We start from the raw sequence: 23,922 nt of genomic DNA on the forward strand, positions 1-23,922 counted from the left end.
TGGCAAGCAGCCCCAGCCCCAGGGGACCATGTACCAGAGTGTTTTGGAAGCAGCATGACAACACAGGGCAGGAAGATGGCAGGGACAGCAAAGAGACCCAAGCTCCACAGACCCAGTCACTGGCTGCTTGGGAGGTTGTACCCATCCACAGGGGAGTGGGTAGCAGCTTTTCCTTTCAACATTAAAAATGAAAGATGTAGATCCACACGTACCAGTTCCCCCAGACTGCTCGCCTACTGCAGCCCACCTTGGCCATTTGGCCAAAAGCCCATCAGACCTTGATCACACTGCTGCATTAATGTTCGCTGACCTGTCACCCCAGGGAAGGCTGAGCCCTTAACCAGATATTTTTCTGCCCTGCTACCAGGTTTGGTAATGTGACAGTAAAACACCCTCAGGCTCCTCCAGCAGCTGGCACAGACACAGGAGGTTATGCTGGTTTCCAGCTGAGTATCAGTGGAGCAGTTACACGACCTGTTTCATGATTATTTGCCAATAACGTGGCAACTATGTGCCTTTTCCCAAGCAAAATATTGAGGGCTTTTCGCACTGCGCCTTGCATAAGAGAGCAAGAGGACCATGAGGCCTCTGGGTACCTCTCCAGTACTTGTCCAGTGCAGAAACAGAAGCCACAACCTCACAATGATGAACACAGAAGTGCCCATGAAGTTGTCTGAGTTTAACTATGATAGCTGCAAACACATTTAGACAAACACTGATCTGGGATAACTATGGACTTTGGAAAAGCTGCAGAGATGGCAGTAGGGCTGGGCACACAGCGTCATCTGTAAGTTGTGTACTTTCTCTCATCTACAGAAATCAAAGGAGAGACATGCTCTGACTTACAGACACTGTAAAAAGCACCAACTATTTTCTTGATATTAAAAAAAACCTGCTTAGGGAACAGCCTCACGGTTCAGCCTGAAGACAGGACATTACAACCTCAAAAAAATTTTTTATTAGTTTACACAAAGTACATGATTTTTTTTTAAAAAAAACAACAGTAATTTTCAATAAACTGGAAATTATTAGACCAAATACAGGACAGGTAAGAGCACCTAGCTTGCAGCACATCACAAATTCACCTCGCCTCTCCTTTCTGGACACTCCCAAGGGTTGGCCATGGGCCAGACTGATATAGTTCTTGCAGTGAAAAATCCTCCTCTCCCCAGCTGTACATCTTTTGGGGGGCTTCAAAGCCTCTCCCCTTCCCCCAGAAGTGTGGCAACAGGAGCAAGCTGCCGCAGCCAAATCACCCAAGGTAGCCTGAAGCCTTCTCCATCTTGGCTTTGAAGTATGAAAGAACACTTCTGCCTGCCCTCGTCCTCAGCAAGGGGCTGGGTTTTACTGGCACGCAGCTGGTGCATGGTGCAGGCAGGGAAGCTGGAGTTCCCACAGAGCAGCAGTGACCTGCCAGCGCTAGAGGCAGGCAGGAGGATAAGGCAGGCGAGGTTATCCAGCCTGATGCTCGCCTGGCTCCCTTCTCCTTAGGAGGGGGCTGTGGTCCAAGGCATCCTGGGCAGCTAGGGAACAACTAGTCCATGTGTGCAAAGCAAGTCTGGGTCCATGCAGCTGGACTGCCTGCCCTTGCAGCAAGGGTGCAGAAGGAAGCCCATAGTGCAGCCTCCGTCTCCTGAGCCTCTGGAAAACCACCAGGCTCTGCCCCTTGCCTGTCTTCTTGGTTCTCTGGGCTGCTCTCCTAAGCTAGGCAAAGCCCTGTTTTGTACTCCAGCAGGACATGTTGTGCAGCCATAGCAGTGGCCCTCGTTTTGGTGTTCTCCAAATTCACAGGTGTTAATGAGTCCTTTAACAAAAGTGGCAACTTTTGGATGAGGCGAAGGGTGGCAACTGGCAGCACATGTGGCTGCAAACGGCGAAGCGCAGCAAACTCACGAGAGAGCCCAGTGAGTGCCAAAGCAGCCAGAGCGTGCACCTCCCGGCTGCACTTCCCTACACACCTGAGCTAACCAAGTGGCCGACTGCCATTAAAAGCAGGTCTTTCTGCCAGCTCTAGCAGCTGTTGGTCTCCTCCATAAGTAGCTTTAACTCACTGGCCTGGCAGGAAACTATCTAGCTGCCTTTTATTTTTCTTTAATCTCACTTTGTTAGATTTCTGCCAGGTCAGTGAGTTAAGAAGCTCACAGAGAGGTCTGGCAAATGCTGGTTCTGGCTCCAAGCCAGAGGGGAGTGCATGCCCTGAGCCCAAGGCTGGTTAAACTGAGTCACGGCTCATGAAACTGCACCTCCAGAGGACTAGGGAGTCCAGCAGCAAAAGGTCAACTATCAAACAGAAGCACAAAACCCAAACTGAGCCAACAGTGAGAAAAGTACAGAAATCAACAAAAGAGCTGATGATATTAAAAAACATCAGCAATATAGTGTCTTTTCTGGAATTACATTCAAACTTACTGCTAAGGTCACACATGCTTCCAGTACGTAGAATACTGGACAAGGTACTAGAAACAGGAACACCCACCTCTCGTCAGAGCTTTTGTTCGAGCACCTCAATGTGCTTCCTGTTGCAGGACCCTGCATTTTTGTTTTCTGAATTTGAGCTTGGGTGTTAGCTCTCTAGTAAGGAAGGAAAAGAATTTCCTTGAGCTAAGAATCAATCCTTGCTCTCTCACTTTCTTTGACTTTGCAGATTGTGTAAACTGTGATTTGGGGAAATGAGAGATTGTAGAGAAGACGTTTTTCATGTCACTGCCGGGCATCAGCCCAATCTGAAGGGTACTCACCTCGCTACTCCTTCAATCACATTAATGATTCAAATAAGGGAATGTCCACTGAAGATGGAAGCAACTTGAGAAATCCCATCTTTAACAAATCTCAGCGAGCAGCACTTTAAAAAATTTAAGATGCTAAATCTGCAAACTTCTTACTCTGCTCTGTACAGTCAGAAAGCCTTAGACTGGGAGTGCTTAAGTGCTTTCTTTCTTCTCTTGCTAGTTCCCAGGCAAGGTGGCAATCCTCCTCCTGGGAAGCAGCTTCCCTCCTCTGCTTCCTTTGGTTAAAGCCTTTTACTTTTTAAAGGCTTTTTCCAAGCTCTACAAAGCAAGTAGCAGGTACTACATTCGAGATAAGGGTTTCTACATTCACTTTTTTAGCTGCTCTCCTTTTCAAGATTACCTGGAGAGATAAGACAGTTTTTACCCCTAGCCTCCCTACAGTAATTCCATGTCCATTTTTCCAGTGAACTTTATTTTCTCTGAAACTTTGCACTGTAGCTTCAGGGCTTTTATCTTGACCAATGATTGCAAAGGACAAAAACATTTTCAGACGTCACACAATTACAGCACACATGACTTCCCTGTCATCAGCTTTTCTCCAGAACAGCTCCCTCCCACGTATCAAAGCCAAAGGACAGCATGAGGCAGACGCTCAACACACTGCTTAGGTATGCTTAAGACGGCAACAAGTCTCTAAACTTGTAAGATACAACTGCTACCTTGAATCAGCCAGAAAAGCAACTATTATTTCATGACATCATTCCTGGTTTACTACTCTTCCAAACGTGGGGCAGAATAACCCAGTGACAACAGGCACCAGAGTACTCAGTGAGAGAACAGCAGCTTTGCAGGCTGCACCCTCTGCCCTTGCCAGGCTTTCTTCATGTCCTTCTTGTAGATACGCCTTCCCTGCCAGCCACCCAGCGAGACGTCCTGCCTGTGTCACACGGCCTCCGTAACTGCTGCCCACCTCAATTCTGCATATTCTCTCCTACATTGCTCATGTAGAAATGTAGTGTTGGAAAGTATCAGACACTTGTCATCTTTACTTCTCAGACAGTGGCACGCTTTGTTTCTGGTCTCTGTTCAGGCCAGCTTTGAAACACTGCAACAGCGTAGCTTGAACGGAGATTGCAGCTATGGTCTGAACACTATCTGGTCCATAGTGCAGGGAAGCAGTGACAGGAGCAGGCAGGTAAAAAAGATGTGGCCAGGAGACAGTCAGATTTTAACAAATGTGCAGTCTGCAAAGTAACAGAGATGATTGCGAGAGAAGATGATGATCTGCAGTTGGGTTCTGAAAAGCTTAATAAAATTTAATTTTCACTTAGGAACTGGAAACTTTATCAGGGTTTCTCTGAAGAGATTTTAACTTCTGCCCTTACTCGTACAGTAGGTAAAAAATAAAGAGCAGCCGCAGACAACCTGCTGTAAATGGGAACTCAGCAGCAGAGGCAGCCTCGCTCTCAGCAGCCTGCTCTCGTTGGCCGTAGGCACGAAGCTTGTGACGCACACAGGCCACACAGCAGCGTGCTGCTGGGGAGACACAGCAGTGACCCAGCCCTGTGCAGGCAGGTACTATTGATCACCTCAGATAAGCTGGGAATTGTCAATTCAAAAACTAGTGCTTCCCTCGGGGCATAGAAGAGAAGAGCAATGATGGAGGAGGATCAGGAGGTATGGAGACCAGCTGTAGCTGGTCAGACCAAAGGTCCAACTAGCCTCCTAGTCTGACTTTAAGAGTGAGTGCTTGTGGAAAAATTAAATAGAACAAGTATGTAGTGATACTACCTCAAACACTTGCACCTTGTATGAGTTTCCCTTAATTTTCCCAGCCTCCAACAATCTGTAAGTCAAAGGAGATTCCTGAGCCGGAGGTGTGGTCTTCAGTTCTCTTTCTCTTCTGAGAACTGGGCAGTCACTCCCTGCTACCTATGCCTTTGGCATCTGCCTCACCCCGTGACCAGAAAAGCCAAAGCTTAACAACATGCGGGGTGAAGAACCACTTTGTTCCCCACCTTGTATCTGCTGGTTTTCCATGAGATCCCCTAGTCCTTGGTTTGGAAGACGAAGAACAACTGATCCCCTTTCCACAACCCACAGCAGTGACAACCCAACAGCTTGTTGTTATTTCCCCTTCACGTGCCCCTGTCTGGGCTGGTGTGCTCTGGATTGCCTGGCTGGTTCAATACTGAACTGTTGTGCTCTGTCCTTTCTGAGACAAGGGTGCTGTGCATTTACACGGCAGCACAATGAGGGTGCATTGTTCTCTGTTCCCGGTAAACAAGAATTGATTTGCACTGTTGAATGCCACGAGCCCCGAGCTGACATTTTCACTCGCCTCTCGCAATGTTAAAGACTTATGCCTCTGGCTCATCATCAGCCCTGAGCCCGCCCTTTTACATTCCACTGTAGGATGGTTTTACTCAATGTGCATCACACTTTATGTTTACCCAAAGGCAGATAAAGCTTGCCATTGCACTTTCCAGATCATTTAAGAGTATATTTAAGCAGCACATGTCCCAGCACAGACCTCTAAGGTGCACCTCTAGTGATCTCAAACTGTGAAAATAATTGCTGGTTTGCTGGGTATTTTTAACCAGTATGTCATGCATGAAAGGACCTCTCCTCTGACTGCATGGCCACCTAAGTCCCTTAAGACAGAATCACAGAACAGTAGGAGTTGGAAGGGACCTCTGGAGATCATCTGGTCCAACCCCTCTGCTAAAGCAGTTTCACCCAGAGCAGGTCACACAGGAACGCTTCCAGACAGGTTTTGAGTGTCTCCAGAGAAGGAGACCCCCACAGCCTCCCTGGGCAGCCTGTTCCAGGGCTCTGTCACCCTCAGAGTAAAGAAGTTTTTCTTCATGTTGAGGTGGAACTCCCTGTGCTCCAGTTTGCACCCATTGCCCCTTGTCCTGTCGCTGGGCACCACTGAGAAGAGCCTGGCCTCAGCCTCTTGACACCCGCCCTTTAGATGTTTGTAAGTGTTGATAAGGCCCCCTCTCAGCCTTCGCTTCTCCAGGCTAAACAGCCCCAGGTCTCAGCCTTTCCTCATAGGAGAGATGCTGCAGTCCACTCATCACCTTCGTAGCCCTCTGATGGACTCTCTCCAGTAGTTCCCTGTCCCTCTTGAACTGGGGGACCCAGAACTGGACACAGCACTCCAGGTGTGGCCTCACCAGGGCAGAGCAGAGGGGGAGGATGACCTCCCCCAACCTGCTGGCCACACTCTTCTTCATGCACCTCAGGATGCCGTTGGCCTTCTTGGCCACAAGGGCACATTGCTGGCTCAGGGTCATCCCATTATCCACCACAATGCCCAGGTCCCTCTCTGCAGAGCTGCTCTCCAGCAGGTCGCCCCCCCGCCCCAGCCTGTACTGGTGTGTATGGGGTTATTCCCCCCCAGGTGCAGGACCCTACACTTGTCCCTGTTAAACCTCAGCTGGTTCCTCTCTGCCCAGCTCTCCAGCCTGTCCAGCTCTTGCTGAACGGCAGCCCAGCCTTCTGCTGGATCTGCCCCTCCTCCTGGCTTCTTCGTATTGTCAGCAAACTTGCTGAGGATACACTCTGACCCCTGGGGAACACCACGAGTCACAGGCCTCCAGCTGGACTCAGCACCCCTGACCACAACCCTCTGAGCTCTGTCCTTCAGCCAGTTCTCAACCCACCTCACTGTCCACTCGTCTATCCCACACTTCCTAAGCTTACCTGTGAGGATGTGATGGGAGACAGTGTCAAAGGCCTTACGAAGGTCAAGGTTGACCACATCCACTGCCCTCCCCTCATCCACCCAGCCAGTCATACTATCACAGAAGGCTATCACATTGGTCAAGCATGACTTCCCCTTAGTGAATCCATGCTGACTACTCCTGATAATCTTCTTTTCCTCCATGTGCTTGGAGATAACAGCCAGAATGAGCTGTTCCATCACCTTCCCAGGAATGGAGGTGAGGCTGACTGGCCGGTAGTTTCCCGGGTCCTCTTTCTTGCCCTTCTTGAAGATCGGAGTTACACTGGCTGTCCTCCAGTCCTTGGGCACCTCTCCTGTCCTCCACAACCTTAAGACATATGTCTTAGGACCCTTTTGGTAAGGGGTCTTGTCTTTTGGAAATCCAAATAGCCTGCATCAACTGAATTGCCTTTATTTATATGGTTACTGACTCCTTCAAAGAATTCCAACAGCTCTGCAGAGCAGGACTTCTTCCCTTTACAAAAACCACGTTGACCCTTTCCAAATATTTACCCGTGTAATTCATCCACTATACTCCTTGCTAGTTTTATCAGTCTGTCTGGTACAGCCCGTCAGTGAAATCCCAGACCACCTCTGGGATCTGTTTTAAGAACTGTGTTACAGGTGAAGCACTGCAGTTCATGGGCACCATGGCAGCTTCAACAGAGCAGCATAACCCCTCACTTAACTATTTCATCCTTCAACTCATTTAAAACTCCTGCCAACTTGCTATAAAAGCATATACTTTATCTTTTTTACAGCCTCTGCAATAGGCGCTGCAGTTTAAGGCAGGGTCTCTTCTGAATCCCCACAAAGAGCATTCCACATAACCTCTGGGAGCTGCTCTGTGGCAAGCTTGTGTGCAGAAAAAAATAAGTTTAGGTTTTCTGCTATGGCCAGATCTTCCCCGAGTCCTCCTTTCAGAGCCGGAGCAGTCAGTAGCACTCTCCAAACTCTCTCACATCACTCCATTCCTGACAGGTCTGAAAGCACTGGGTTTTTTTCCCTTTTGAAAGTCATCTCCCAAAACCCCCTTTTGCCTGCTTTGTTCTGTTCATATATTTTATCTGCTAGAGTCTACAACCTTTTCCATTTTCCGCAGCTTTTTGAAAAATGCTTTTTTGTTTTCAATAGCCTCCATGCCCTCCTGTTTAGTCATGCTGGCTTCCCTGCACCATTCCTCATGTCTGCTGTGATAAATGGTGGGCATTTGCTCTCTGCTTAGCTTATGTTCCATAAGCTTATCCGTTTCTGTGCAGATCTTGTTTTGAACTTCGACTGCAAAACCAGTGAAGTATTCTACGTTGTTTTTTTTTTTTTTCCCAAGGACATTGATCAGGAGCACATTATGGTTCCCATCACAGAGTAGCTCTTCGAAGACAGTTTTGAACATGTTTCTCTGCCCTTCTCAGAATCACACCAGTGACGGCTTCTGCTCCCTGAGGCTCCCTAACCCGCCGCTCCATAGAAGTTTGTGGCTCAAATGGAGAACTGGTGTCATGTCCGACAGCCACATCTGTCTAATTGACACAGGACAGCTGAAGCTTCCTACTCTTGTTCTGTTTCCTAGCCTTGTAGCTCCTCTGATCACCATCTTGGGCCCTCACTCACACAATTACAGGCAAAAGACAAATTTCTTAGGTGTAGGGATTTCAGTCTAAGGGGAATTTAAGTTATTCACTGACACTAGTTAGAGCCAAATCAGATCAACAAGCTTCCTTTAATGTTCACCTGCATCCTCTACCACCATCTATATCTACCCTCTCCTTCCTGTATGCTGTATCCAGGTATTAGTGTTCCACTGTCAGTGTCCACCAAGAGGGACCTCAACTCTCTTCTGTGATCTCAGACAAAAATACAATAACCACTGGCAGAAACAAAACAAAACTCAGATTTTGGGTGCAAATTTTTGTTAGAGATTGGCTGACTTGATGGTGAAGTGCTATTGAAAACAGTGCTTTTCTTGTCCCTCTGCCCTGCCCCACGGCCAGTGACCTGATGGTCTCATAGAAACCTCTAAGTGGGAGTGCAGGGCTGGGTCTGCCATCCCACTACATGAGGAAACAAAAGCAACTGATGCTGAAGCCACAGGAGCTCTCATTTGGATGGAAGGGAAGCACTGTGAGTGCACACACGTGGCAGAGGCACTGACTTGCCTTAGCCAGACTGTTAAGATATACTTTCAGGTAGGGGTTGGGCAGAAGAGAACAGATAGTAGCCAGAGAAAGGCCACCAACGCTACTGACCGTCTCTGAAAGCCCTGTGATTTTTGCTATATGCTTTATAGTCCCAGCTCCTGAGAATCACTGCTCTTAGTCAGAGCCCTACACTTTAGAAAATGAAATGTGTGTCAACCACAAAGGCTCAGACACTGGAAGGTGGTAAGATGCAACCCAACAGCAGCTTTAAAACATCTGAGACTAACACAAGCAGGAACTGTAGGAGGTATTCCTTGCTGGGGATTTGCAGAAGGTCCAACTAGACTGGGACAGCATCCTATTCGGCCTTAGCATCTCTGAATGATTCTTAAACTGAGCAGGAAAACACACACCCAACTATGACTGCCAAAGTCTAAATTTACTGTGGGACTCATTATGGGAAGAAGTGGGCACATGCATGTTCAAATGGGGGAACCACCTCTGACTAGACATCCTCTGCCTTTGGCCAGAAAGGGAAGCAATGACAGTGCCACAAAAAATTTCCCATATTAAGAAAAATATTTCTGAGTGAAGGAATCCAAGAGCAGCTCCAGAGGGGCTAATGCCTGAAGCTCCAGAGGCTCCTAGGCAGCAAACAGAAGTATCTGGGTGCCGGACTGCAGCAGTCCAAACTCCAGCCACGCTCCATCAGCTCCAGGTCAGAGCATGATTCAGAGCTTAAGTTTTAAAAGTTATTGAAGTCTGAAGTAAACCATTTGTTTCACAGTGGAATGATTTATTAAGCTTCTTTTTTTGGCATTATCAGATGAGTTTTACTCCCAAGGTGAAGCTGCTCAAAGTTCAAAATTAATTCCCTGGAAAAACCAAGAACTGATTTAATTTGGAGACCAGCAATAAAGAACACGTCTGCGAAATCCCTTCAGTTTATTTTCTTTTAATATCCAAATCTGACAGAACACAAAGCAGCAGGGTGTTGCTCACATTCTGCTCAAGTTTTTTGAATGTCTGTACTAGTGGAGGGCCAGAAACATCCCAAAAAACCTTTCAGTTTAAGGACACTCACATCCTGGTTCACCTAAGGCAAAGAAAACTGCCACTGCTGCTTTGCTGTGAGGTGGAGGAGATGCAGATTACTCAGGTCAGGTTTTCTCCTTTTTCAGTGATACTGTAGCTACAGCTGTTATTTCCTTTATGCCATCTTTGCCAGCCTTGGCAAAGGTGGAAAACAATTGCAGCATGATTCTCAGGCAACCTACCAAAGCTATTAACCAAGTAGAGATTCCATTGTGTTGCTCTTTGCAAAACCTTCCCCCAAATTTCTACACATTACTAAAACAAAACCACAAACTATTCCTATAAGCCAAGAAAAAAATATTGTAAGACTAAAACATCACCATCTGGTAACTCTTACCATTACAGTACCACCGACCTTCATGCAGTTGGTAGGTGAGTGCTTACCACCTCCTCTCTGTGCAAAATTAGTTTGGAAATAGTAGAGTTGAAGGAGACGGCTGTGTGGGAAGCAAGCCTAAATCAGATTTAAAGCAACATCTTGAACTAAATTATTCATTTCCATACAGAGCAGAAATTTATTAATAGAAAACACAGTATCATCTATGCAAGCAGGCAATGGTTTCTAGTACTTCATGTAATTGGATTAAGTCCTAAATTAGAGAAACGCTGGGTGAGAATCAAGAGCAGCAGAAGAACGAGGTAGGTAATCTGGTTACACAAACACAAAAGCATCAGGAGACAAAGGTGCTGCTGGGCTACCCCCAACCTATTGCTGTACATGCAAACAAGCAGTTGTGTGTTCATGTTCCAAAGGCGTGCGATGCTGAAGAACATAGTGCATATCTGCCACCTTTTCTGATGCTGTGTCAGTCAGAGAGAAACGTCAAGTCACCTCCAAAACACGGATTCTGCCAGAGAACAGATACTGGCTCTGCAGTCAAACGAACTGAAGTCGAGTGACGAACAACAGGAGTACAGCTGACAGGTTGGGTTTGAGCTCCTACAACCACACAATATTGAGACCAATAAGGAACCAATGATGAGACCTACATGTGCAGATGGAGCAGGATGTACTTCTCCATCTCCTGCCCTGCCCATATGTTACAAGGAGCAGTTAAAGCCACAACTTTCTTGCACTCCAGTCAAGTATCCGATGTCATGAGGAAGGCACCCAGCACAGACTGAGGAACATGTGGTGCTTCTTACTCCTGCTCTGATGGCAAATCCCCCCTTCCCCAGCTAATGCAGTAACTTTCACCTGCCTAGATCTACAGTTCAGGGTGAACTGAACCACTTGCAGATCAGCTCTCATCGGCCCAGGTCTGGCAGGGGGTTGGTTTTTTCCAGCACTCCGCACCACTATTGTGAGTCAGTCGAGTATCAGGCTGCAGCCTTCCCAGGGGCTCACAGAGGACAGGTGATGCCGCTGGTGCTCTGTCACCCCCGGACAGGGGGCTCAAGGTGCCACAACCTGCAGACATGCAGCCTTTGTAAACCTGAATCCCACACAAGGGAGATTTGAATGTGCTAATACAGAGGCAAGTCTAAACATACTTTGTGTGACTGCTAGACTCCAGATCATCTTAACCCCTAAAGGCAACCAGGAAGATATGCCAGAGGCCATGTTTCCAGCCCAGGACAGTCCACCTGCTGACATGATGTGCCGAACTACATGTCGGTGTCTTGCTGAAGACCGTGAACATCTTAAAACGTTCTGAAGAGGAGAAAGCAGAGCCACATTCTGTGTCTGTGGGAAAGAGAACTGAGTCTAGCTGCACTGAGCTATAACTGGTATTGCAATTACTCATTGGCTGCTCTGAAACACCATTAATGGGTGTTGCAGTACAGGTGGAAACAGATCAGTCGCTGTTAGTGGAAAGGCACCATTTGTTTTCTGAAGGCAGGAAAGAGGCAAATCCCTTTCTCAACCTAAAACGTATACATTTGCTTTTCTGTAAAAACTCACTGACAAGAACAAAAATAGCACAGGAACTTCAAATACCACATCTGCATAATCAGCCTCTTTAGCACACTGTTGTCACAAGCATACAGAAAGCAAAAGTAATGTTTAAGTAAACCCCATGGAAGGATTGTGCTCATAAACTTAAAAATAAAAATCATGTTTCAGTCCAAGTCCAGCTACCAGAACTCAACACTTCAGTTTTACAGAAAACAGAGTTTTTAGATGGAAAGCCAGCGATGGGAAGAATCAGAGGAAGAGCTTCCCAAGAAATAGGAATAATGAAAAAAAATTTCCAAAATAAAATTCCATTTTAAGAATTTCTAGCTTTTCAATATTTGTTGCTGATGTTAACAGAAGTCAAAACCAGTACTTTAGCGGTGAGACTAATCGAAATAAGATTAGAGGCAGCTCCTAATTTAGCAGGCATTAAAAAACCTGCTTTCTGGATCAAAACATTTTCTATGTGGTAACTAATTGCACTTTAGCACTTTGAAGGAGAGAACAAAAGAACTCACTGTACAAATCAGAAGAACAACGGTCCTTAATATCCTAGAGAAAACATTTCAATGTTGGTGAGAACAACTCCCCTGCTATTCATACAGAGAAAGCAAACCCTTCCTAAAGCGCTAGTGCAAAAGTTCTTTCATTACAATCAACAGAAGATGCTTTAAAACATCTTGTATTCAATGCCACTGCGTAGCAATCACAAGCTGGCTTTAATGATTTCATTAAAAAATGAACACAGTTTCGATTCATCTATGACATCAGCCAATTCACATGATGGGACATTTCAATAACCTCTCAATAGCAGAATATCATCTACTACTGCACAGCAAGCAAAAAGAAATCATAGAGATTGGCAAGGATAAGCAAACTTTCAAAAATGCAGATTAAAAAGCTTCAAACAAATGCACTTGTGGAAGAACTTCTCCAAAATTGAATCAGTAAAAACATGGGCTTATTGAAAAGTTACACTTTCAGAGAAAAAAGTGGCAAAAAACTCCTCATTGATGCCTGTCATTAACTCTTAACCATTTTGCTGTGTTTTACTCTAGGCACAGTGAACACCGAGTAACTACTTTTTCAATTAATTCCAGCAACACATAGCGAATTGTTGCACAGGGAAGCTGTCGTCTTTCCTCCATGGGTTTATGCATGTCTTGTCTTTTCTGTTTCAGCTGAACTCTGTATGTCCTGGACTTCCCACCACTTCCATATCCTGTGAGCTTTCTGCAAACACTCTGCCAAATCTCAGACCCACCTCCACACCCCAAGTCCTCTTTGCACGGGGTGTGCTGGAGAGCAAAACACTTCTCTCCCTTCATGTGGGTGGGAAGCAGCAGAGGGGAAGTACTAGCTACAGCTCAGATCAAATGCTAGCTTATGTCAGACTGAAACATAACGCAGATTTATTTGGATAGTTTTACAAATATATCAGCATATTTCTTCATTTGTATTTAAAGCAAATCACGTGGAAAAGGGGGAGAGATTTAGACTACCACGGAACACCTACTTCTCAAAGCAGCTGAAGAGGGCCTGCAGATAAAAATAAAAGCAGAAGCACAGCTCTATTAACCGTGTAGGTCACTACACCATCTGCCCATCAGCAACCCAGACCCTTTAATCCACCATCTGCCTGCGAGCACTAGAAGAAGCCAAGCCCAGTTTTCATTAGGGTTCATACAGCTTTCAAGTAAAATGTAGGTCTCAGAATTAGGTTAATACATTTTATTTCTGAGAATAACCTAGATTCATATTGATAAAGACCCCTAAACCACCAAGCTAGCTCTCCTTTTTATCTCCATTGCAAACAGTTATGAGATTATGTGGGGGTTGTTTTAACTGATGCCCAGGCAATTAGTTATTTGTCAGGGTTAACTGCAGTTACTTGTAGATGAACAGCTTAAGAAAACCAGGACACCTGTATCTGAAAGTCAGCTATATCGGAAAAGCTAAAACCACATTCTTCACACCACGTTCACCCAGAGTAGCAAATTTCAGAAGCAAGAGGATGTTTGTTCTATCGACTTTGCCCAGCTCTGATCCAGGCAAGTTATTCAAAACTAAAAACAAACACACCAGGAAATTAATAGAAATTCACAACAGCATCCTCCATTTTTCCCAAAGAAAAGAAACATCTTGCAAACCTTAAATATGCATGTTACCTTGAAAAGTAAGACATGCCTAAACTTTACAGAAAACAGCGTGCCCGACCTGTGCGCCTGGGCTACACAACTCACAGAGGCAGTGACAGTGCTAACAACACGCTCGTCAGCTGGGATGAAATTAAACACTTCCCCCAGTCACAAGCATGGATCCGCTGCAGAAAATCTTTTGAAACTCCAGCTTCCAGCCAGAAGGAGGTCTAGAGGCACTGCAGGATGAACAAATGCTGAGGCTGGCTGTGTTACTGCTCTGGCTGCATCCAAGGCAGAGCTCTGCAGGGGCATCAGTCAGCCCTGGAAGGAGCTGGGATACTTACAGCAAATCACCTCATGGCCCAGGGCACAGAATAACACAGACGGAAATAATACAGGACTCACTCCAGTATGTCAATGTCTGGTACTAGGGAGCTCAAATTGGACCTGCACTATCAACAGGGCTGCCACCGGTGCTGACAGAGGGCACCCACCGCCTTCCCTGGCCTGCTGACTGCAGCCTTGCAAGCACAGCCCAGGATGTGGTCAGCCCCACTCAAAGCCACAGCTTTATCCCCATTTAAAACAGCTTTGACTATTAGAAAAATAAAAAGGTCTGAAATGCAGGTCTTGCATCACTGGTGCCATGCTTTCATAAGCAAACACTACACTGTGTAAGATAATATAATCCATCCCACAAACCCCCTAAATTTTGTCTTAAAACTCCCCAGGTTCTGCAGATGTTACTGTTACTGCAAGCTGACTAAGAACTTCACTGCACTATAACTAGAAATCATCTTCCAGTTATCAGCCTTCATGAATTCCTGGCCAGTTTGTGCCTGTTCTTGTAAAATTGAGATCCTCCTCAAGGCTCTTCTGCCCTGTGAAACTCTGGACAAATTAAAGCCCCACCTCAGCCTAAGTGCTTTGAAGTCTCTCTTTACACAACAGGATCTCCCTTCCTCTGAAAGCCCTAGCAAACTTCTTCACTTCAAACTCCCACTTCTCAAATACGGTAAGTAAAGTCACACCAATTTCGCAGAGGCCTGAATGTGTTTTTAAAAAGCAGCAGTAATTTTTCTGGACAGGACAGCACAAGAGCTCAACCACCAAGTACTGTTCCTGGTATTGGCAACTGAGGCAGAAAATCCAAGGACTCAACACACCATCTATCCTCTCTGACAGATTTCAAATAGAGATTTAATCCAGCCCTTGGGGGTACTTTCCAGGCAGGAGGGGGGGCCAAGCCAAGTGTGCCCTCAAACCACACCTTGTAGGGGGAGACGCTGGAGGAAGGTGAGGCTGGAACAACATTTACAGTCACAAGAGACATCATGTTAACTTCTCACTAAAAAAATATTCTAAATGAATTACCAAGAGGGCTCCTGGAAGGAACATCCTGTCTCCTGCCCAACTGTTGCCATGGTCACCAGCTCACTGCTGATCTAAATCAAAGCACCGAGAAGCAACAAGCACTTCCTTCCCCAGCCCAGGGCCCTCCAGAGCCCCTCTCCCTGGCTGCAGGGCTGCTCCGCAGCTCTTCCCGCACCTCAGCCCCAAGGCGGGCAGGGAGCCAAGACAACAACGGTACCGGGACATGCCAGGCACACAGGAGACAGTGGCTGCAGCACCCTGCTTCTTTGGGGCTTCAGATTTGGTGTGGTTTTTAAAGAAGGGCGCAAAGATGCTTTGCTTGTCGAGGGAAAGCACAGCACGAAAAGGCAGCAGGACGCACAGCTCTGTTACCAGGACTCCTTCCCAGCCTCCCGCTCTGCTCCGGCTCCCAACACCATACTGCTCATGGACAGGGAGGGCATGGGCAAACCCAGAGCTTTGTTGGGTCATTAGAGAGTTTGCAGTGAAGGCTAATACGCTCCGACACTGTATTTATATTCTTTCCAATCACGCAGACAGGCCTCAGTAGGCAGTGCCTATACTCCCTAATGCTCTTCCTTGAAAGCATTTCACCTATTTTTACCCATTACCCATCTGACGCGGGAGCATGCTGTACCTCTAGAAGAGGTGGAGAAGATGCAGAAAGACAGATGGAGACAAGACAGTACAGGGAAGTGTTTTAAACCCATTACCTACCTTTATGAAAACAGAAAAATCATTGCCTAAGACTGTTGCTGCTTCTAAGACTAGACACTAAAGTTACAACATGCTAAGATTAGTAATTTTTATACTTACAGGCTTTAAGATAGTACTAAAACTCACAATGAATCAAGCTAAAGCAGTACAGTGACATGTGCCTGCCCAGATGGGGTGTACTTCCAGTGCCTGATATCAAGAGATGGAAAAAACACAAACTCTCTTCTTAGGACTGTATTTATTATATTCCTGTTCCGCACAGCCTTGCAGAAGGTTTTCTGGAATCATCTACACCAACAGACTTTTATTAAAAGCTGTCACGTGACATTGACAGCTCTACCCCCTAGCTGCATCACTGGTGTAATACAGCAGCGAGAGCCTGTCCTGTGCCGAACGCTACAGACACAGCAGCCTCCTACAGCTGAAAAGAAAGAAAAGCTGCTGGCTGCATATCAGTGTGCTGAGTGGGAAGTCAGCAAGGTAATCTGGCAAGGTAATGAGCCTCGCTCTACAAAACACACCACATCATCTCAGTGCCGTGCTCCACCTAGCAGAGAATGTGTCCTCTGTCTTGGATCGTGGTGCAACAGCTCCTTGAAAAGGATTATTCCTATAGCAAGCAGAGCAATCAGGCTCGTCTCTGCACTACTCTGTCAGGTGAATAACCTCCCAGAAAACGACCACGGCTTTGTCATGACCCAGGCCCAGCAATGCAGGGGTGCTGTCTCTGGGGCAGCTTGGTGACTTCCATCTCCTCTCAACACAAACAGACAGAGCATGCAAGCTCCTCCTTTCCTAGCCAGTGAACCAGATGGGATGTGACAGAGCTGCAGCTCTTCAGCATATTGCATGTTTCCAAGACACTGCTTTTCAAGAGACCAGCTGTCCTGCGAGATGTCACGTAGCCTTGGCAGAGCAGTATAGGTCTGCATCTCAGAGCTCAGAACAATGTGCTCTGCATGAAAGGGTGAAAGGCAATTTCTGCCAACTGGACATATTAAAGTTCTTATTGATTAAACCTTAACAGGAGCTAAAATCATGATACAGAGCTTTTTCATCTCTCTCTGTCAGCATTACTGATGGGCCATGGGGAGTCTGCCCACAGATCCTTGTCTCCTGCATGTGTCTTACCTGACAGTCGAAGTCCTGGAAGTTGCGAGCTGCGTTCTGTTAACAAAAACCAGAAAGAAGAAAAAAAAAAAAAAAAAAAAGAGTTCAGCACAGTACCCAAGAACACCCCCAACAACATCGTGACAGTTCTCCTCAGAGACCTCTGCTTCAGCACAGTCTGGCCCGACTGCAGTCAGGACAGCAGCAAAATGTGAAACCCGTACCAGAAAACTCCATGGAAGTTCTGCCCCCTACTACACAGCCAGGTGGCTGGGGGCTGTCCCAAGGCTGTCAGCTCAGCTGTTGACACAGCTGAGAGTTGAGAGCATTCGAGCAGGGACAGATGCCCATAGGAAGGACCCTGACCAAAGTCAGGCTGGTTACAAGGTTGTGTTTTGCCTGATCCTGGTGCCCGTTACCAATTTGGATGTAAAACTCCTGAAAGGACTACCACTAGGATCTCATGTAATGAGTGCAAGAAAGCGAGCTATGCCATCAGCTACTCTGCAGTAACTCCTGTGTGCAAAGTATCCTTCCATGGCAAACGCAGCGACCTGTAAGCTACTGAAACCAGAGCACACAGGAACTGGGCTCAGCAATTCACAACTGACTTTTCCCAGAGGGTGACACCCACGCACACAGCCGAGCAGAGTAAGTACAGCACACATTTGGCAAACTGCAAGGTCAAGGGTCTGCAGTAACTTGTCTGTATGCCCACGTGCTTTGAGAGACTTTGTCTTTGATCACAGAGTAGGTTACGCTGCTGAGTGCTGTCAAATGCTGCAAAAGGCTGAGCAAATAATTTGAGACAGCATTCTAGCTTATCTGTTTTAGGCATAGCACCTTAGTGCTAAAATTACTAGGACCACGTATGCACAGAAACACCCCAAATGTTTTTTCTGGCTGAGAACCCTACCTCCTCTTCATGTGTAAACAAATGGCCTTGATTTCCTCCCCCCAGAGCTTTGCCACATTAGCAAGAACACAAATTGCTACCTACATTCTTCAGTCTGGGATGTTTAAATTGAGGTATCTGCAAATCTGTTTTAAGAATCCCCCTGGTGTTAAGTATTGAACTGCGTCCATGTTTTGAATGTGACACGGCACAAAGCACCAAATCCTCAGGATGCGAAAAAGAAAATAAAAAGCCCCTTCTTATTTCAGTTTGAGATCCTGAAGTTAGTTGAGATTTCTGAAAACTCTGTCTATGCCTCTTTCCCTGCTCTGCTAAACACAGACAGCCTTCTCGTCTATCAAGTTGTAAAGAAGGTCAATCCAGTCATCCAATGCCACAGGGATTAAGGACTATAACAAAGCCTATGAAGAAATGAGAAACTTCTGTATCCAGCACTGGACTTGGATGGTGCATGCTAAGTAATGAAAAAGCTGATCTGAATTTGTACTGAGAAAAGTGCAAGATTCCCCGAGCAGGGAGGAAACGACACAAAGCAAAGAATGAAGGTCTGCAGCTGTGTTGCCCGTTGTCAGGGTATACCATGATGCACAAGTAGCATTAGTGTTGGCATGTCCTGACGCCTGGATACTTGATTTTAACACATCAAAATCTGACTTTAAACCACTAACCTATTAAAGTTCTTAATTTGAGAAAGTTTAAGATTAAGGTTTTTCAGGCCTCTGAAGGTGTGATGGCTGCACCTCAAAGGCAAAGAGCTAGCTGGAATGACCCAATCCAGCCTAAAGGCTGTTCAATCTCCTGAATTAAACTGTGGCATTTCAGTAACTTTTCACTGAGGCTATATTAATAGGAGTCAAAGGTGCCAGAATATGGACCAGACAGAAAATTAAAGTGTCATTGGGATAAGTTTTCTGATCAGGTTACAGGCAGTACTGTCTTTTTCTCTCTCTTTCAACTAAATGGGAACACTTGAAGTTGATTTTCTTTCCTAGTGTAAACTCACTGCACTTTAGTGAGCCTGAATGAGGTGAACATACATAATCTAATGTATTTTACTTCCCTGCACTTTCAATTAGGCTTAAGTTACACATAAACATAAGAGTGTTTGTATTCTTTAAAAGTCAGGCTTGTAATTTTTTGCTGACTTAGGTTTGAGACAAAGAAAAGCCAGGACTCAGTGGTCCCCAGTGGCATTTCCCACAGTTCAGACAAGTGAGCAAGGTATGACTCATTCCCATTTCCCAGGCAATTCCACCAGTTTTAGAGTTTGAGTATGAGGACACCAGAGCTCCTTTTCTCTGTATAGCAGCCTTTGTATATGAAGACTTCACGAGCACTCACCCATTAGCTCCTTAAGAGTTTTACTGTACTATTTCTGGCCATTAATCCATGCTGGCTCAAACTCCTGTATCTGAAGTGGGTTGGTCAGCAAAAATCTTAGTGAATTGCCAGCTCAATACTTTTTGGACTCTGATGTGCTGCACAGAACAGCACGTTATGGCACCTCACCCATATGCTCCAGAAACTATGTCTAAAAAGCACACGTGTACTATTTCAAGCTTGAAAGCATTAATAAGGGCCAGACCTCTGAGACGGTAGCTCCCTGAGGCATTTGTTTTGTTACAACAAGTGTCAAAAGGAGAGCCACAGCACACTTCTCTTCCTGTGCAGTGCTGAGGACTGTTCTGGAGCCAGGCTACATACTTTTTCGTACCGAGGTAGCATAAACTTCCTATAACTTCAAAACTGAGTCAAGGAAACCAAGTATCAATTTGTATGTGCCCTCCTGTATGCTGGTTAACACCACGGGGCTGTTTAGCTGAGCACCCTGCATTCAAACCAGAACTGCCTCAGCTATTCGGTAAGCGGGTGTGCAGATGACACCATGGTAAGGCCTTGATGGGACTGATCAGGCAATACTTGACAGAGAGACTGAGAACTTTGTTTTGGCATGCTTCAATACCTCCTACTTAGATCAGCTCACTGAAGCAAGGGAAGTCTACCCTTGAACTCAAACATGGAAAATCCTAGGAGAACCATGAGCAAGACCTGAGGCATTTAAGAAGCTTGTCTTCTGTAAATGTTTATCTCTCATTTTGAAATCATAAACTGTTTTCAAGGCCTTTCTGTATTTTTATCTGTTGGTCTACACTGATTTTGTTCTTCCAAGACCCACCCTCCCTGGAAACATTTTAAAAAACTATGTTTAAGCTATGGTGGAAGCCTAGTAGCCAGCACTAGACTGTAAGAATAGGCAACTGCACTGCAGATTTCAGCTGAATTTTTAGATTTCATGGACACTAAAAAGAAAAGTTACCACACTAAAGAAATGAGCAAAAACTAAGCAGCACAGACTAAAACATAGCAGAATTTCAGAGATTTCACCCATTTTGTGTGGGAGTTTGCACTAGACAGTGCAGTCTTTTGCAAGCACACAGTGAGAGGACAAAGTACCATACCCCTTTGGCAGCACAAGCTAGTTCTTGATGTCAGCCATTAAACAAACAGCAAAGCATTGGGAACTGCTTCACATGCCATCAAACTTGGCTGTGAGGTATGGAAAGTGACCAAACCGCATTGCTGATAATCACAATCTGCAGATGCAAGACTGTAGATCTTGTTGGGATGGTCCATAATGACTTAGGCACTCAGAGCAACAGTTTGTGGCAGAATCCACTGAGGCTAGGGCTCTCCTAAAGCCCAGATGGCTCTCCTCCAGCCCACGGAAGACAGAGTGAAAGCCTTAAACACCTGCTGCAATACAATGATTTTTCAAAGTTTCAGTATCGCATAAATCTGGACTGCTTTAGCTAGGCTCTGCAGATACTAAAAGGAAATGGCTCTCTGTTACTAAATCCAGGGAGACAGGTTTGTTTTGGGGGTCAAAACTCAAAAGGATAATTTAAGACAAAAGATTTTAAACAAAGAAGTAAAAAAAAGAAAAAGGGATACAATCCAAGGTTTCTCTTACAAGCAGGAACTTATTAGAGGTTCTACAGCTCTACCAGGTCTACAATGGTATCACTTTTCCAATTTTTGCCCTGCCTTTGTAAATCCTCAGTACAGCCATAACATACTGTTTGGCTGGGACTCCAACCTTACCTGAACTGTGGTGGTCTGTCTTTCCCTGAGACTTTGGAAGAGTATGTGGTGGTAGATTATCAGTGGGGAAGTATTTCCTGGTTTTCAGTATTTAAGATACATCAAGCTGTAAACAGATTCTGGTAATCAGGGCTCCTTGCCAGACACAAAGTCAGCCAGAGCACACTTGTGAGAGCAAAGAAGCAGCTAGCATTACCTTATCATTCAGGAGTGGTTTGATCTCTGTCAACTGAACATCCTGCAGTTCATCCATGGTGCTGTAAGTGGAGCCAGTTAATCCTCAAAGCAGCAAACAGGTGATTCTGAAACAAAGACATATTGTTAGAAACAGTATTACAAGAGATGCTAGCCAAAGAAAGCTTGAGGATCTTTCATTAGACTTGTATATGTCCATGACAATATGCTCAAACTGGAGCCTGAAAGTCTGAAAGAAGCTGGTCCTTGGTGCAACACAAAGAACCTGTAACTGCAGAAGGCAAACAGCCACATTTGCACCATGTGTGTCAGTTCTGTTACTCCTTACCCTGCACATTGATTTGCCCATTGAAAACTGTCCCCGAAAGCTCAGGCCTTTCTACTGAGAAGGTCTGGATCCACTTCCATGCACTGCTGGTACTTCAGCCATAGCTTGCATGGAAATGAACTGGAAATGACTGGATCAGCAGAGAGAAAACTGTGTTCAATACGTGGGAATACTGACATCTCACTGCCATGCCTGACCCACTTTAACCACAGCATCCACCAACAAAAGACAGGGCTGCGCCTCTAACCCACGGGACATGCAGCCAACGCTGCATCTGCACTTGGGAGACAGAGGTGTGGAGATCCAAGTACCTTGGTGGCAGAACATAAGATGGCCCAGAACCCAAGGCAGCCCTGGCTTTACCAGGTGGGATATAAAAGTAGTCCCCAGATAGTCCCGGTCCAGTTGAACATGTGCAGGGTAACACTGTTAATGTGCAGCCCAATCATTCTCCATCGGGTGGTGCACAGTCATCAAAGGAAAGAAAAAAATTTAATCAGCAGTATCTGAGGTTGCCATATGTCTGTGGGAAATCACCGCTGCCACAGAGGCAGAGAAGAAATCTTCTAGTATAAATGCAGCAATGAGGAAAAATATAGCAGAGTTTACTAGGGATTTAATTTTTATTCTAGAAGCTCTACCTGTATTTTTAGACAGGAGAGTTTCTAGAGCATGCCGTTGCAACAATATGAAGGGGGCTCTGCCAATAAATGATCATGCCTGATGGTGCAGATTATTTGGTTGTTCAGGAAAACTAGACAAATTACTGCAGATGAAATAAAAGAAGTCATGGACATAAGCAGGGACAGGAATAGGCATGTGGTGGGCTTCCTGGGTGCTAGCTGAGTGTGCTAGAAAAAGACTCACAAATACCGTCAGAAATCAAATTCTTTGTCCAAGATAATATATTGCTGCTAGCCACAGAAAGAAAAAAGTGGAAAAAGAATACTGCAACCATGCTTCTCCAGCCACCTTCATTCCACGCAAACATGCACTGAGCCGGGAAGGAGGGGTTCGCCTCACCCTGAATGCTGTGCAAAGCTGCGCATTCTTGTCATCCCCCTTTGCGCCAGGACTAACACTGGTGTGGCTGAAGCCAGTCTGGGACAAAACAAATCATAATGCCTTTTCCCTCTGAAAATCAGCCACAGCAATTCCCCTCTCTTTTAGCTCCTTTGCTTTGGGAAACTTGAAATTCTTATTCTTTTCTGGATTATTTTTCTGTAAAACACATCAGTTGTGAGAGTTCCAAGAAACCAGTTAATTTACAGGTAACATCTCCCTTACCCCACAATGAGTTTCATGCAGGAAAACAGTAAGAGTCATTATATAATGCACTGTAAGCCCCAGAAGAAGAGCTAGTTACTCTAGTTCTGATACGGCATTATGGAGACCAAAAAATATTTTCTACTAAGAAATTACAACTTCCAAATACACTGGGACTGAGTAAGAGCTCAACATCTGACCGGTTCTCTCTGAAACAGCATCCCACAAGGTTACAGAGTTTCAAACAAGTCTCACAAAGCTTATCTGCAGCAGGTGACACAGCACTAGAACATCCACCTTATTCCTCTCCTATGCTCCTCTGAAAAGACACCCGCTGGACCTGATGGCAGGCAAGAAGGTGACGCTTATTCGTGGGGTCACCCAAGAGACCAAGATGTTGTCCACTCTACCCAAAGGGATTAAAAAACTGTGGACACACCAGCCACCCTTCTCTGTGGGTTTTTATACACAAGGAAGTGCTAAGTTTTGCAGTGCATCAGTCTCAGTCTCACACTAGCATTTTTGCCTAAACCAGAGTCTACACTGAAGCAGGGCATCTAATAATCATTCTCTACCGAGCTCTGATCGACCAAAGAACAACTCAGGGCACCAATTGCTCTGCGTTAGATTGCTCAAAGATAGTTTTGCTAAAGCTTTGCAGATATTCCTCCTAGTATCCCGTGAGCTATACAAAAAGCAGTAACACCCAGAGAGCCCCAGGATGCATCCTGCATCAACCTGCCCTGGGACACTGCTGCTGGTACAAGCATGCCAGACCACAAAGTGTGTGAAGTTTAGAGAGAGGGAGACAGGCGTATCTTGTAAATCCTGTGCACTACTTTGTTAATAATTTGTTATATGAGAATAATAAAAAACTAAACAGGTGTTCAAAGCAAGGATTATCAAATGCTTTTATCTCATCAACCTTGATTTCATACTTGGTCTCTAGATGCAACTACAGTGCACACAATAAACAACATCACTCTACACTTAATCCCATGCTTATCTTCCTGGTCCACTATTGCTCCAAATAGTTTCAGGGGAAGGGGGGTCTCCAGGGGCAAAGGCAACAAACTGCTATGTTACACCTGCACTGCCTGTTTCTCCTTTGTTAAAGCAAGCCGGGCAGCAACAAGAAAGGCTGCTGTTTTGGATGCTGGGCTCAGAATGAGGTGAAG

General features: G+C 45.6%; 1 protein-coding gene across 3 annotated transcripts in view; it reads right to left on the reverse strand.

Moving 5' to 3' along the window:
- NDRG3 (NDRG family member 3) overlaps positions 1 to 21,208 on the reverse strand; it is a 33,990-nt gene extending 12,782 nt beyond the window's left edge. For 2 of the 3 annotated variants that reach the window (XM_086474838.1, XM_086474839.1), the window contains exons 1-2: positions 21,152 to 21,208; positions 16,959 to 16,994 (exon numbers count right to left, since the gene is read on the reverse strand). In XM_086474838.1, coding sequence (XP_086330964.1) covers positions 16,959 to 16,994; positions 21,152 to 21,208 — 93 coding nt within the window. The remainder of the gene's footprint in view (positions 1 to 16,958; positions 16,995 to 21,151) is intronic. The other variant, XM_086474840.1, reaches the window with a different exon arrangement.
- Between the last annotated feature and the right edge of the window lie 2,714 nt (positions 21,209 to 23,922).

This window comes from Leptosomus discolor, chromosome 17 (genome assembly GCF_034619465.1).
Source record: "Leptosomus discolor isolate bLepDis1 chromosome 17, bLepDis1.hap2, whole genome shotgun sequence".
Taxonomy (NCBI): Eukaryota; Metazoa; Chordata; class Aves; order Leptosomiformes; family Leptosomidae; genus Leptosomus; species Leptosomus discolor.